General features: G+C 44.2%; 1 protein-coding gene across 1 annotated transcript; it reads left to right on the top strand.

The window, feature by feature from the left end:
- Positions 1-517: 517 nt before the first annotated feature.
- GPX6 (glutathione peroxidase 6) lies at positions 518-4,456 on the top strand. The gene is made up of 4 exons (XM_075543194.1): positions 518-695; positions 2,544-2,661; positions 3,387-3,486; positions 4,250-4,456. Exons 1-4 carry the CDS (start codon positions 518-520, stop codon positions 4,454-4,456), a joined length of 603 nt encoding a protein of 200 aa, XP_075399309.1.
- The last annotated feature ends 9,013 nt before the right edge of the window (positions 4,457-13,469 follow it).

The following is a 13,469-nucleotide window of genomic DNA, read 5'->3' as shown; positions in this document are numbered from 1 at the left end:
AACATAAATTCAAGTAGTGGCATGAAACTCGACTCTAAATATTACAATTTAACATGTAAAGGTCTCCTTGATTATCAGGGATTGAATTTGTTCAATTAAAGGTCTTTGAGTATTTTTAGAAAAGTTTACAGATGGAACTGATTAAAAGGATCTACATGTGACCTCCTCCCTGGGGGACGGACAACAGAAAAGAGGGTGAAAGGAGACATCGGACAGGGCAAGATATGACAAAATAAATGATAAATTATCAAGGGTTCATGAGAGAGGGGGGAGCGGAGAGGGAGGCGAAAAAGAGGACCTGATGCCAGGGGCGTAAGTGGAGAGCAAATGTTTTGAGAATGATGAGGGCAATGAATGTACAAATGTGCTTTACACAATTGATGTATGAATGGACTGTGATAAGACTTGTATGAGCCCCTAATAAAACGATTTTTTTAAAAAAGAAAATCGAAGGACACATGGAAAAGAAAAGTTTACAGATGTTGGGAATTCTTGTTTATTTTATGATTGCTCCATCATGACTGCTTTGCTTCCACTTCAGACGGAGTGCTATGAAGGGGTGACAGGCACCGTCTATGAGTACGGAGCCCTCACGATCGGAGGGGAGGAATATGTCCAGTTTAAGCAGTACATGGGCAAGCACCTGCTCTTTGTCAACGTGGCCACCTACTGAGGCCTGACAGCTCAGTATCTTGGTAAGAACTCATGTTTCAATTCTTTTAGAACTAGCTTTGCCAGACAATCATAGTCGAATTCCAGAACATTTTGCTAATGCTTTCTTTCGGGCATTATGGGCAAATAGGTAACCACACGATTCCAATTCCTAAGTCACACCACTGCTAAGCTCCTTAGAGTGCCATGAGAATTATCTGCATACTTGAGAACTAAGACTCTCCCAAAGATCGAACTAAACGAAGGCCATGAGGAACACACATGTCGTCAAACAATCTTGGAGTTTATAGATCTCCACGTGGGAGAATATACATATTTGGAGAATCATAGGACTCCGAAGAAAGGTGTTATAACTTATTAAGAGAACTGGGCTCATAGTAAGCTCTTTGGTGAAGGGGTCAAGGAATTGGAGTTGTTATCTGGGATGGATGCTGTCAGGAAATGGGGGCCCTTCTGTGATTGGCTATATTCTACACATAAAGAGGAATAAAGCAAGACTTCTAATCATTTGCTCCGCCCAGATCCTCCATTTCTGCTCTAGAAGAACATATGCTTAATTACGAAAGAGGAAGATGAGTGTGAATAATAACTGAGAAAATATGTAAAAAATAGAAAACCACTTTCCACTTAAGAACCAATTCCTAAAGGAGATGCCCGGAGGTAGAGCTGAGAAGACATGGTGCTATCGGAGGCTCATCAAGGGGACTAATAAAGATGACCTGAAAGTTATCAAGGTGGTAATGATAGTATTAGCCTGGCACACAAGTTAAGATGGTTTCCCAGACAGTGATAAGAGAATTCCTTTGTGCCCTGTGATCCTGGTGAGAATTTCAAGGAACCTGGGGTCAGTTGTTGGTAGATGCTGTTGACTAGGACCCCACTTCTAGCAACCTTGTGTACAATGGAAGGAACACGCCCCAGTCCGGCACCACCCTTCCACTTGTTCTGGTTGAGCTCAGGGCTGCAGCCACGATGGCAATCTAGCTCGATGAGAATCTTCCTCTTTTCACTGGCGTTTTATCAAGCACGATGTCCTCTTCCAGGGACACCAATTAGGTCAGTGGAATTGATCAAAGAGAAGGGAGTACTCTGAACTATGTTTGGAATGTCTCTGATTCCTAGGTATTCCTGGAATGTGACTGGAATGCCCGCATAATCTCAAGATAGGCCATTAAGGCACAGAGTTGGGACAGGGGGTAGCAACAAAACAAATATCTGTGTGTTAGTCTGAGTACTTTAAAGAAACAAATTCACAGAAATTCATATATAAGAGAGAGTTTTATATGAAGGTTAAGTGTGCATCAAGAAAACACCCCAACCCAGTGCTACCCAAGCCCACAAGTCCAACATTAACCCATATGTCCAACACCAATCCACAAAGTCCTCTTCCATCTCATGAAACACACACTCTGATGCCAACTGCAAGAAGAAAGTCATGTCAGTGAATGTGTAAACATCTCAGCGCTGGCAGGGGTCTCCACACGGCTGTTCCAGCACCCAGGGCTGCATCAGGGTAGGTCCATGCGGCTTCTCCTCATGGATGTCTTGCATGAAGAGAGCCTTGCCAGCTGAAGCAGGGAACTGGCGGCTAAGGCAGTTGCACCCCGGTCCGACCATCGGAAAGCAAGAGAGCCGAGAACTAGAAAGGCGAGGCTCACTGAGCCATTTATCTCTCTGCCCTTCAATTAACTCTTCATGTGTTTATTGGCCAGCTTGGTACAATAAACTAACTACTTCATCTGTAACCTTAAACATGTCCCTTGATAAAACTCGGTTTCTTTGTGTGATAGATGGAAAAATCCAATGATGCTTTTCTGATCCAAGTGGGGATACTGGTCAAGCTCCCCACACTCTTCTTTCTCTGCCTGCAGAACTGAATGCACTCCAAGAGGAACTGAAGTCTTCTGGTCTTGTTCTGTTGGGCTTTCCCTGCAACCAATTTGGAAAACAAGAACCGGGAAAGAACTCAGAGATCCTTAATGGACTCAAGTGAGTGCCCACCTGAAACTCTGCCAGAGGCCCTTTCCTTCTGGAAACTTCTGGTATGGATGGTAGATTAATGGGTTCAAGGGCATTCCCTTGATGCTTTAAGCTATTTCTTGCCTTTGTGGCAATGCTGAAAGTATTCTCACAAATTTTGAATTACTTGATGGTATAAGACCAGGAAAAGATCTAGTGGAAAGGAAGCACAGAGAAGCTGGATCTAGAGTTGGGAGGTTAGGGGAAAGGATGGAATATAGGAGACAGAATGGGTCATGAGGAGACTCATGAAAGAGGAGAGAAGGTCCATTTCCATTCACTATATTTAAAGTCAAATAACAGAAACCTCCCAACTTTCTTAGCAATCGCTATTGGCTCCATGAAACCAAACACATGAAGCCCGCATACCCAGAAACCTCTTTTGTTTCACCTTCTCTCTCACTCCTCTCTCCCTTTGTCTCATTTCCATTTTTTTTTTTTGGGGGGGGGACAAAGTTGTGGTAGTCATAATTATATGGTCTTATCTTAATTTGAGGAGCCCTGGTGGGATCGTGGTTATCCATTGGGCTGCTAACCTCAAGGTTGGCAGTTTGAAACCAGCAGTTGCTCCTATGTAGTTTCTTGTAAACTCACAAGGGGCATGTCTACCCAGAGGTAACTGTGTCAACTCAATGGCAGTTAGTTTGGTTTGGTCTTAATTTGGATCTTTCAGGGAATACTTGGGTTTATTACAGGTATGTGCGTCCAGGTGGTGGCTTTGTCCCCAATTTCCAGCTCTTTGAAAAGGGAGATGTGAATGGAGAAAGTGAACAGAAGGTTTATACTTTCTTAAAGGTGAGTGTACACAATTCTGACATGGCTTGGTTAGGCTAGGATATATGAAAGTAGTGGACTCCTTGGAGGGAGAGCGATTTTCAAATAAGTTTAGGGGTCATGCGACCAATATTTTGGGACTCTGACTTCTAGCAACAGAAACATGTAATGTTTGTATGATAAACTCTTGAGAAAAAAATGGCAAAGCTGGGAGTGTTGTTTTTATTATATAAGGCTTTCATTTTTAACATAAAATACCATTATTTATTTGAATATTAGGCTAACCCATGAAATATAGACAATTTTGTTCAAAATGATGATACCAGCAATTTTATGATTTTTAATTGAATTTTCTTTTTAAAATGTTTGCTTTTGGTGGTTTTACATTAATCTCAAGTGTGTATATGTGTATCTTGAACTATTACTGGTCTCTAAAGTTCCATACTGAAAATAACTACATGCCATTATGTTTTGGTTAACGAAACTAAAGCTAGACAAATTACATATTCTTTTTTTTTAAGCACCTCAATGCAATTATGGAAATAGGAGACAAAACTAAGAGAAATGACTTCTGTTTAGCATCGTGTGGCATAACTCTGGGTTGTTTGAGTGGTAGTTATATTGGTGACGATTCATAGAAAAGTCTGTGGTTGATGGGAGGCATATCAGGTCACTAACATGAGTTTATTGAAATATATGATGGTGAATAAGACCACCTAGAGATGGGGACCTGACAGAAGCAGAAATAAACTTATCCTTTTATTTTTTTATCTCTCTGCTCCAGAATTCCTGCCCTCCTCCCTCTGAGATTTTGGGTTCATCAAGTCAACTTTTTTGGGAAATCATGAAGGTCCATGACATCCGCTGGAACTTTGAGAAGTTCCTGGTGGGGCCTGATGGAGTCCCTGTCATGCGCTGGTATCACCGGGCTCCAGTCAGCGCAGTCAGGGAAGACATCATCCAGTACCTGAAGCAGTTCGAAGACCAGTAGCAAAAGCCAGAGAGTGGCAACTGGCTTCCACCTGAAGGACTTGCTAGGAATTTGTCTTTACCCCATATGCCTTGTAACTCTGTCTGTATCTGACCAAACCACCTTATACTACCAAAGCACCCATGTATGTGTTTGACGAATTAAGGGTGGGAAACATAGCTCCCCAACTCGCTCTTCACAAATTATCCATCTTTTTTTTGGGACCTCTTCCAAAAGACAATCCTCCTTTTAGGTGGATGACTTAGATTGCCTCCTCCCATCCCCACCCCAACTGAAACAAACGGCTGTCATGGAATCCATTGTAACTCATCCCGTTCTACGTGACAGTGCAGAACTGCTCCACGGGGTCCCAAGTCTGTAACTCATTACTGTAGCTGGCGGCCACCTCTTCCCAACACAGAGCAGCTGGTGGGTCCGAACCACCAAGCCCTTTTCAGATGACCGCATTATTCCACAAAGGCCATACTCAGATGGCTGACGTCTATCCTTACACCATCCTGAAGGTTTACAGGAAGCATGAACTGGTAACAAGATAGTCTAGGTCGGCTTCAGAAAAATTAGTCATGCACTGTGACACTCCTCTTTTCTCTTCATCCCTGATACCCAGTAGTCCTCCTATAGAACCTCTGAAGGCAGAGTGAGAGCAGAAACCTCACCTCACATGAATGAAGGGGCATATCCATGATGGTGGGTCCCAAAGCCCCTCTCGGTCGGACCCTACCAGAATCTTCCCTGGTGCCTGTCCCTTAGTGCATTCAGGTCATGGCACCTGGGCAGGGATGTCCCTTTACTCTGGATGGTGGGCTGTCTCCTCTCACCCTGGATCTCTCCAACTTTGGGGCCATTCTTATCACTGTCTCCAATAATAATACATCTGCCACAGCTGGGATCATCAGTCTGCTGTTTTCCTAACCCCATGTTAACACCTGGAGTCATACTCCTTCTGCTTTCGCTTTGTCCTTCATCTCTTGACCACCTAACTTAATCAGTTTTTGTTTTGTTTTTCTCAAAAGATCTTTAGTGTCCTCTCTGGTCCACCCAAAAGCAGTAGCCAGTACCACTGGCTGGGCCTGGGTGCTCATGGCACTGCTGGGACAGTGAGTCCAGACCTCTTAGAATTAAGATCCTTCTATAACTTCGCACTCAGGTCTCCTGAAACGGCTCTACAGAAGAAGAATCCTTAGCTCTCATTCTTAACAAAATCACACATCTCTGCTTATTAAATTAATTAACCCATACTGCTAAAATCAGAAAACACACAGAACTAGAAAGATTTTAAAAATTCCTTATCCAATACTGTATATACTCAAGTATAAACTGACCCGAATATCAGCCGAGGTGCCTAATTTTACCACAAAAACCACATTAAAAATGTGCTGGGAAACTCGGCTTATCCATGCATATATACAGTAATCAAAGGACTTTCACGAACCTTGCCAATGAATCCAAATAAAATAAAATCTTTGGCAATTTCAGTCTATTCTTTATGAAGCATGATCTTGCTTATTACTGCTGGTTTGAAGACATTTGTTTCCTTTATGTGAAGGTACAGTCCATACTAAAATCGTTAGTCTTTGATCGTTAGTAGTAGGTAGTTCCAGTGTTCTTCATATTCATCAAGCAAGATTGCATCATCTGCATATTGCAGGCTGTTAAGAGTCTTGCTCTAATCCGGATGCCTTATTCTACTTCATATAGTCCAGCTTCTCAGATTATTGGCCCAACACACAAACTGAATGAATATGGGTAAATGATATAACCTGACCACACCCTTTTCCTGATTTGAAACCATGCAGTATCCCCTTACTCTGTTTGAATGGTTGCCTTCTGGCCTATGTACAGTTCCTGTATGGGCACAATTGTATGGAGCATAATCCTGTTGTGCATCTAAAACGTGATCCCTGATTTGATCTTTTTATATCAACATGAGTATTGACAAACTAAAGCAGACACAGAAGAGCCAGCAAAGTAACTATAGAGATCCTATAATTCCTAGGTGGTAGACACATAGGAGAAATGGAAAATGTCTTGAAAACAAGGTATTGTTTTGTCTTGAACTTAAAATCTAGGAGAGAGAAGCAAAAAGCCACACACCCTGGGATTTGGCTCTTCCCGAAAGCTTTTACTAGGTTCTGTGGGTCAGAATTGACACAATTATGCAGATGTGAAGGCCATGGAGGGATTACAGAAGGGTCAGGCACAGCACTTGGCTCACCCAGCTTCTCTTGGATTCCTACCTGTATTTTCTCTGTTCGACATCTACGTTTTGGCATCTTCGTGGTACACCGAGCTCATGCTCTGAATTTAGGTTTAAAATATTTGATTATAACGGATAATCACAGTTCCAAATTCTACTCCAACTTGGAACTCAAATCTGAAGAGAAGGGAATGATGGCAAGTGTGACTGACAAAGACATAGCCACAGAATGACGAAGAACCCTCTATGTACAAAGCTGTCTTGGAGGAAGTACAGCCAGGATGCTCCTTAGAAGCAAAGACGGGAGACTTTCTCTATCTCTTTCTCTCGCTCTCTGTCAGAAGGGACCAGTCCCTGGAAGAAGGAAGCCATCTTAGGTAAAACGGAGGGCCAATGAAAACCAGAAAGAACCTTAGTGAGATGGAATGACACAGTGGCCGCAAGGAAGGGTCAAACATAGCAAAGAATTGTGAACTGGTGCAGGGCATCATTTGATTCCGTTGTACACCAGGAGTCAAAAATGAATTCAGCGGCATTTCAGAATGACAACATACTCTTCTGGTGCTGTCCTTGAACGAAAAGCAGGCACTATTGTTCTGGGAACAGCCAAAATCAGGGAAATGAAGTTTTCTATCCAGAACTACTTACCATTGGAGGTGAAGGTAACGGAAGGAGAGTCATCGTGACAACCTTCATGACTTGATCAACTGCAGTCAATAATACTGATGGTCTTTACAGGGCGGACCGAGAGATAAGGTTGTTCACATCTTCCCTCCTTACCAATCCCTATAAGAGACCACAATATTGAAGGGAAGTCACACCAGGTCTGTTAGAGTAGTTACAACTTTACTACTTGTAGCAATAATGATAGTGATAGTAATGGCTATTGTGGTTGTTAGATAATCGGGTGTCAATTTGGGGCTTGAGAGGATTAAGTGTGAAGGGGTGGAGTCTAGTCTCTCAATCGGGTTATAGCCAATGAGGCCTCTGTGTGGGCATGGCTTTCCCCCTGAGGATTCTGGGAATTCCTATGTTTCCTCCTTGGAGGCAGGAGTCACTTCTCTGTCTCTGCTCACTCCCAGATAGACGGGGAGCAGTATGCTGATAGACCCCATGCCCTGGGAACTGGAGGAGCCAGGTGGAGACCCCTACCAGTGCTGAGATACTTCTATCTCCACTGGATCCACAAGACTTTGCACCCACTGGCCTGTGATCTTCCTGCCTGCATTCGGTGTCATTGCATGTGTTTCTTGAGTCAAAAGAGGACTTTATAGATTGGTATCGAACACATGGTCTAATATCAGACTTATGGACTTGATCTGGACGGGGCTGGGGTATTTTCTCAATATTCAATTGCTCTTCTATACGAAGCTCTTTCCTATACACATGAGTGTCTATGAATTGTTTCTCTAGTCTACCCCGACCTAACACAGCTTTCATGGAATATAATCATTAATTTTATTGGTACTATTTTCACTATTTTTTGTTCTTTGAGTCACTAGTTCCTAGAATCTAATTGGAAACCACCAGCCACTCTGTGAGAGAAAAAGTGAGGTGTTCTACTGTCACAGACACCCACTGGGGCAATTCTACCCTGTCCTATGGGGTCAATGTGAGTCGTTACCACCTTGATGGCAGTGAGTTTGGTTTTCTTTGTTAATCCTGCAAATCAGTAAACCGGAACTCACAGGCATCTTCACAAAAACTCACTGCCCTAAAGCAAACAGAACAAAACAAAAAAATGCCAGGCATCTAGAATCACTAGAATTCCACTGATCGGTGCAAAGCCTTTGAGGAGCAGCCCAGGGCTGGGTGTGCACGTTTTAAGCACAAATCACCAAGATTCAGATCCTTTCTAATTGCCCATTCCCAGATTTGCCTTGCAGCTCAGTGAAGAAGTTGAGACTGCGCCCCAGGCTCCTCCACGCGGCTATCTGTGAATGTCACCACTCCCCTCCCTGTGGGATGTGTGGTCACTGGCGGTCCTGGACTTTCAGGAGTACTTATGTCAGTTCTAGAAATGGATTGCCAACACATCTGGGAAAGAATAGCCAAGCCAGAACACATTAGCCTTGCTCCTGAAGTGTCACGAACAATTCTTGACTTGGGCTCGGACAACTGTCAATAGAACCTGATGCCCACACAATTTATTGAGAGCAGTTTCAGAAGAAGACAAACCCTTGAAGCAACAGGACGGTGCATGAGAAAGGAAAGAATTAATCACATGATATCTGCTGGAGATTAGCTTCAGGATGAATTACTCTATAACCAGTCCAACCCCAAAGCATGGTGTAACGCTTGTCTGTCAATCATTAACTATGGGTTAGCCCCCACCCCTCAGAGGCACCCTTCCAGATGAGGTGTTTGACTTTGGCTCTAAGAGCCTCTGAAGAAGTCTCCTGGCAGGGGCAGACAGATGAAGAGGCCACCTGTGCGTCATTATGGGCCAGGCCGGGGTGGGTCTGAGTAAGGGGACTGAGTAGGGTGAGGGAAATCATGAGGAGACAAACTTTTCTTCACTCACTTGCCATTTCCTCTTTCTTAATCTCTCTCTCTCTCTGGGTATTGGTTCTCAAAATATGATGCCCTAACCAGGAGCAGTAAGAGCACTTAGAAACCAGGTAGAAACACAATCTTCAAACCTGATTATTGGCCACTTGACCTCCCTATGAACCCGACCTGAATTCGTTCTGGGTGCAAGTATCTCTGACGTGTTCCATGAGAGAAATTTCTTACCTGACTTTTTGAATGTTGATTGCTTATTATTTGTATTTTGGTCTTTATATTATTTATATTATTATATTATATTTATATTATTATATTATATTTATATTATTTTATCCTTACCACCTTATTTAGATTTTGTTTTTAATGATTCTGTTGAGTTTCCAGATTGTGGTACACAGGAGGAGTGGGTGCATAGTGATAATAACTGATACAAAGGTTGATAGGGGATGTGGGGGTGAGAAGTGGGTAATAGGGAGGGAAAGGGGATTTCAGGAATAAAAACTGAAGGTGGGAGGGAGCACCAGAACTGACGGTGATGGCACAACTCATTTTAAAGGCGATTTAACCACAGGGATGCAGAAGGTTCTGAAATTGATAGGGTAATGATTGCACAAGTCTCCTTCATAGGATGGAACGATTGAATTGTAGGATATGTAAATTATGTGCCAGTAACTGTTATCATAAAACAAAATCCTCTTCATGAAACACGGAAAGAAATGCAATCTTTAGAATTAGTCCCAGACCTGCCGAATCAGAAACGCTAGTGGTGATCTTAGGAAGTCCTCCAGGTGGTCCTCCCAGCTGCCATAGTTTGAGCTCTACTTCTCTAAGGGAATGGGCGATTTGCAGGAAACAAAATTTTGGAGGAGAAACGTAGGTGGAGGAGGAGCATTCCTCTTGTACTCCGTGTGGCCAGACTCTCTGTAGCGCCCCAATTGCACTTCGACCCTCACGTCGTCATGACAGTGTTTGGTGACCTGAATCAGCCTTCTCCTTGGTTTTTGTTTCCACGTGGACCTTTGGGCCACCACTGAAGCCCAAATTCCAGATGTGTTATCTTCCCAAAGACTTCAGCGTACCTTGTGTCTGGGGGTCAGCAATTTTTTCACGGTCTGTTTTCCCTACCGTTTGCCTACTCCCTACCACGAACTTTCCATTTCAGATGAGAAGCATTGCTTTATTTGAAGCTCTAGGAAGTTTCTGGATACTTTTCTCCTCTTCAAAGTTTTCTTAGGTAGCTAAAATTAGCGGCGGGGGCTGGGGGGCGTTGTCCCTCCCATGCCTGCAAAGACCCCCATAGAGGAGATTGAAAAGAAACCAGATAGCCTTTGGAAACCTATGGGAAGACCCCAAACTGAGCATGCACAGACTAGGACTCCCCCCCCCCTCCCCAAGCCCCAGGTAAAACCAATACCTTGGGAAAACCCACCTTACATCACAGGTGGGACTAACAGCCAATGGAGTCAATCAATACCTTCAACCCCGCCAGAGGGGTTAAGACGAGCTCTCTCCTTTTGCTCCGGCCTTGCAGCAGATCCGAGGGTGGGGGCGCACATGCGCTGCAGCCGGGTGTGCCCCCTCAGAGCCCACATGCATTTGGGCACTTAGGCTCTTGCTGACTTAATCTCTTGACCTCTTGTTCCCCGGGACCCCCCAGTTCCACACGTGTGGGTGTTCCCTTCCATTTGGTTTTTTGGGCCCACTTGTGAACCCCCGCGGGGCTTGGAACGCTTTTCCAGTCCCCCTTTGGGACTATAAAACCTGAAAAATGTCCTGCCATTCATAAAAGCTCAGTTGGATTACAAAACGGGTTTTTAGTCAATTCTTTCAGCGTGCGAAGCAAAGACCCGAGGTACCACCCACTTCAGAAACCTAACAGTTTCCCTTCCACACCAATCCATGCAAACTGTCCAGCATTTCTTGCTTATTTGCAAGAAGAAAAACACTAGTTTCTCAGGGATGCCCTTGACTTCTAGAATAGAGGTCTCAGCTCACAATGAAGGCTGTTTCATAGCCTCAGAGCGCCACCTGCAGTGCATGCCCAGCACTGTCTACTCCGTACCAGTTTTGGAGAACAAATTCACAGCTGAGAACAAGACAGATACCTGAATAATCTTCCTTTTGGGAAGGCCACACTCTTCTTTCTTTTTAAAATAATAACAATATAAAGATGAAAATAAAGAGTATGAGAAAAAGATGGTTAGGTTTCTAGAGGGGTCTGTACCTCAGTTCTTGCTTTGCAATGCTGAAAGAATGCACACCGCAGAAGCATGTTTGTAAATCCATGTGACTTTTAGGAGGAAAAGAGAAGTTTGAGGTAGTCACAGGAAATCCCAGGGGCCAAGAGTTGGAAATTCTAAAAGAGCACCCTGAGAGAGAGGCCTGAGAGAGAGCTCAGATGCCAGGCCAAGGCAGCGCCTTGGCTGCATAAGGCAATCCTATCCCCCACCCCACCCTCCAACCTGCAAGAGGGAACCCAAACAAGAGAGGAGCCAAGGAGGCTTGGCCATCCTGTAGTGGGCTCTTAGCTCCTCCAGCTGAGGAGGCATGGTTGAAAGTACTGGCTGACCTCATTAGCTGAGTTTAAGCACACCTGGTTGATGTCATGTGGTTGGGCCTAGTCTGTGCACCCAGATGGACTTCGCACGTGGGCCTAGGTGATGTGGGTGGAGCATGCTCAGTTCTGGACTTTCCCATAGGTGTCTCACGAGTGTGCCTGATTTCTTGGCAACTCCTTTATTGTGATGTATGGGACGGACAGTTAATTTTCGTTTAGCACAGGCATTTAGGAAGACTACCCCATTTTTCCTAGTCTGCATACCCTTCAAGACCACCATGAAGACTGAAAAAGCCAGAGGAGAAATTTCTGTCATGGTATAAGCAAGAAATACTTGAGCCTAGAACAAATTCAGAGTGGGTCAAGACTCTTGACTCAAGAGGGAGGTCAACTGATCAAGTATCACATGATACCATAGTTCGATCCACCATAATCAAGTTCACAATATTCTCTGTCTGACCACAAAGCTGTCCCAGTCTCTTGCCAGTGGCCAGAGGGGATCTGTCCGAGGCTTCATCTGACCACATAGTCTGGGCTTTACTCTTCTATTTCTAATTTCCTTTGCCTGTAGCAGATAAATCAGCGGGAAATAAAGTTTACGCATCACTGAATCCAACTACTTTTAAAATTATTTACCTGGTTGTGTGTGTGTGTAACATATGTAACACAAAGTTTGCCTTGCGAACTATTTTTAAGTGTGCTGTTCAGTGACATTAGCTACACCCACCACGTTGTTGTCCTGTCATCACCACTGACCATATCAGAAGTTTGCCATCCACCCACACTCACTCGCTTTCAGCACCAGCATCCCCTCACTTCTCTTTCCAGCACCTCCCATTTGTCTAATCTAGATGTGTCTACATTTGTCTAATCTAGATATGTCCTATAAGCTGTATGGGGCAATATTTATCCTTCTGTATCTGACTTACTTCATTCTGGAAATGCAAGAACGCTTCATTCATGTCATAGCATGTGTCAGACATAAATAATATCCTTGGATGTATACACTCTATTTTAATCATCCATTCATCTGTTGATGGACGTTTTGGCTATTGTGAATAATGCTTCAATGAATGTTGGCACGTAAGTGTCTATTTTGAAATCTTGGGTATTTAACTGGGAGTGCAATTGCTAAGTCCTATGGTGATTCTATGCTTAACTTTGGGAGGAACAAACTGTTCTCCATAACAGCCCTACCAGTTCACATTTCCAACAGCAACGGAATTTCTTTTGAATCTGTTGAAGACCCTCTGGCCCTCAGAGCCTGGCAAAGGGGCTCAGGGCCATTCCTATTCAAGACACTGACACGTGGGGACTCCATTTCCAAATGAGATAACTTCAGCATTGGCATCACTGGGTGTTATGGGGGAATGACACTGCCAGAGGGGTGACATCAAAATGACCCCATGGTCCTTGGAGGAGGGTGAGCAGTCGAAGCAGGGGGAGGGGCTACCAAGGAGGTATCACTAATATTGGTGTGACCTGTCACCCAGTGTGGTAATTGGTCACCTCCATCTGCAATTCCATCACCTGTCTGTCAGGTGGGCCGGGAGACCCTATCAGCCCTCCCTTAGATTGAAAGGAGGCTCTCTTTGACTAGAGAGAGAGGGGAGGGGTTCTGGGGAACCCAGAAAGTTCTCCCCCTGGACCAGGTTCTCCTGCTTGCCCTGCCCACCAGGGAACAGACAGCAAGTTCTTACAATGGATGACAACTTTTGTGATGTCACCGATGCTCGGCAGAATGAGCTCTC

Source organism: Tenrec ecaudatus, chromosome 1 (assembly GCF_050624435.1).
Source record: "Tenrec ecaudatus isolate mTenEca1 chromosome 1, mTenEca1.hap1, whole genome shotgun sequence".
Classification (NCBI taxonomy): domain Eukaryota; kingdom Metazoa; phylum Chordata; class Mammalia; order Afrosoricida; family Tenrecidae; genus Tenrec; species Tenrec ecaudatus.
This window is presented reverse-complemented; position numbering and strand designations above follow the sequence as displayed.